The sequence below is a fragment of the Seriola lalandi genome, unplaced genomic scaffold (assembly GCF_002814215.2).
Source record: "Seriola lalandi dorsalis isolate HSWRI2012SDOR001 ecotype SW California unplaced genomic scaffold, Sedor1 jcf7180002000649, whole genome shotgun sequence".
NCBI classification, from domain to species: domain Eukaryota; kingdom Metazoa; phylum Chordata; class Actinopteri; order Carangiformes; family Carangidae; genus Seriola; species Seriola lalandi.
This window is the reverse complement of record NW_019471308.1, coordinates 1-1,921: the sequence shown is the minus strand read 5'-3', so window position 1 is coordinate 1,921 and position 1,921 is coordinate 1. Positions and strand designations below refer to the sequence as shown.

The window sequence follows — 1,921 nt, the reverse complement described above, 5'->3', positions numbered from 1 at the left end:
AAGCTCATCTCCCATTCTTTACAAAATTTGATGCTGTCAGCTTATGGCAGAAATGCTGATCGGTAACCATGGCGTTTTGTTTCTGTCCTTTTGGCACCAGGAGGCGTACTCAGTCGCACGCCAATTCAACCTGATACCACCTGTGTGTGAGCAGGCAGAGTATCACTATTTCCAGAGGGATAAAGTCGAGGTCCAGCTTCCTGAGCTCTACCACAAGATTGGTTGGACATCCACAGTCTCACAGCTCTATTTATCTTTATTTTTTCAATTGAAGCTTCATTTTTGTTTCATTCAAATGTCTACGCTTATTCCAATCTTTCAGGTGTTGGAGCAATGACCTGGTCTCCACTTGCTTGTGGATTAATCACAGGGAAGTACAGCGACGGTGTACCAGAGTGCTCCAGAGCAGCAATGAAGGTCAGTTCGATTTGACTGGTCCTCCTCTGGGATTTCTCTCTCACTGAAAACCAGCCCCAGTGTGATTCTCTACCTTATCAGTGAGGTATTGTACTGTGAAATCACTATAGAAGTCCTGCACATTGCCTTATCATTGCTTCTCTCCATTTTGCTCCTGGTGAAGGGATACCAGTGGCTGAAGGAACGAGTGAACAGTGAGGAGGGCCGCAGGCAGCTCGCTAAAATCAAGGAGCTCCATCTACTGGCAGACAGACTGGGCTGCACTGCTGCACAGTTAGCCATAGGTATGACCCAGGCAAATGACATGATTATACAGTGCACATTCAGGGACTTATTCTGTGTGTATTGTTGCATTAGTGGAAGATAACATTTAGCTGTTTCTCAGATTTGGATTTTAAATGTGCACAAGACTACTGAAATGTTTGGTCATTTATTTCACACGAGTCAAGTCAATTTTTATTTATATAGATCACAAATCACAAATCACAAATTTGTCTCTAAGGAGCTTTACAATCTCTACAGCATACAGTATGAAATCCTCTGTCCTGAGATCCTCCATAAAAATTCTCCCCCCAAAAAAACCCTCAAATTGAAGTGCTTTGATTTATTATGCACAGCGAAGGTTAGGCCACAGATTTGAGCATGATTTAGTGCATCACACAAATCTTTCCAATGTGCCCATCTGCCTGTGTCCAACCACTCTATTCCTGAGCAATGGCTGTATTTGTTAATTACATAACTTTTTTTCCATCTTTGTGTTTATTCAATAAGGTTAATTTATTGCTTAGGTTTTCCCACTATCCTTGCCTGCCTACTACAAAATGTTCTAATTTGGGATCACTGTCACGATTAGCAAATCTTAGATCAGAAATCCTGCTCAAATATATTTGATGCATGTTTAATATGGCCAGTAGATTGAACGTTGATGAGTTCTATTGGTTTTCTCTCTTTTTTTTAATTCTACAGCCTGGTGTCTGCGCAGTGAGGGAGTCAGCTCAGTACTTCTGGGAGTTTCTAATACAGACCAGCTACTTGAGAACCTGGGTGCCCTCCGGGTAGATATTTATTTTTCCTTTTTTCCTCCCACATCAATAATTCTGCCTGACATACTGAGCTACAGTTGTGTAAAACAATAGATAAACTACTTTGTGTGTAATACGAAGTTGGTAAATCTGACAGACCACAGAAGAACACATTTGTAACTGAATGCTGTCCTTCCCTCCTCCTTCCAGATTTTATCTCAAATGAACCCTCAAACCATTACCGAGATTGATGCCCTGCTGGGAAATAAGCCACACTCGAAGAAAGAGTCACGCGCTTGAAGATGCAAATCTGAGTGACAGATGATGTTTCAAGAAGATGAAGAAGACAATGACATTGGGAAACATTGCTTTTTGCTCTGCTGTATACTCAACAACTTGCATGTCCTCAGCAACATTATGCTTCCAGTATGTGCGCATATCCATTTTGCGCAGTACATTGTATCATGTATGAAAAAAAAAAA

The 1,921-nt window shown here is 41.2% G+C and overlaps 1 protein-coding gene across 1 annotated transcript; it reads left to right on the top strand.

The window, feature by feature from the left end:
* The first annotated feature begins 52 nt into the window (after positions 1–52).
* Positions 53–1,914, top strand: LOC111662616 (voltage-gated potassium channel subunit beta-3-like). Its single transcript, XM_023416536.2, has 5 exons — positions 53–221; positions 323–417; positions 581–701; positions 1,384–1,472; positions 1,650–1,914. The coding sequence occupies exons 1-5, from the start codon at positions 53–55 to the stop codon at positions 1,737–1,739; spliced, it is 564 nt and encodes a 187-aa protein (XP_023272304.2). The 3' UTR covers positions 1,740–1,914.
* The last annotated feature ends 7 nt before the right edge of the window (positions 1,915–1,921 follow it).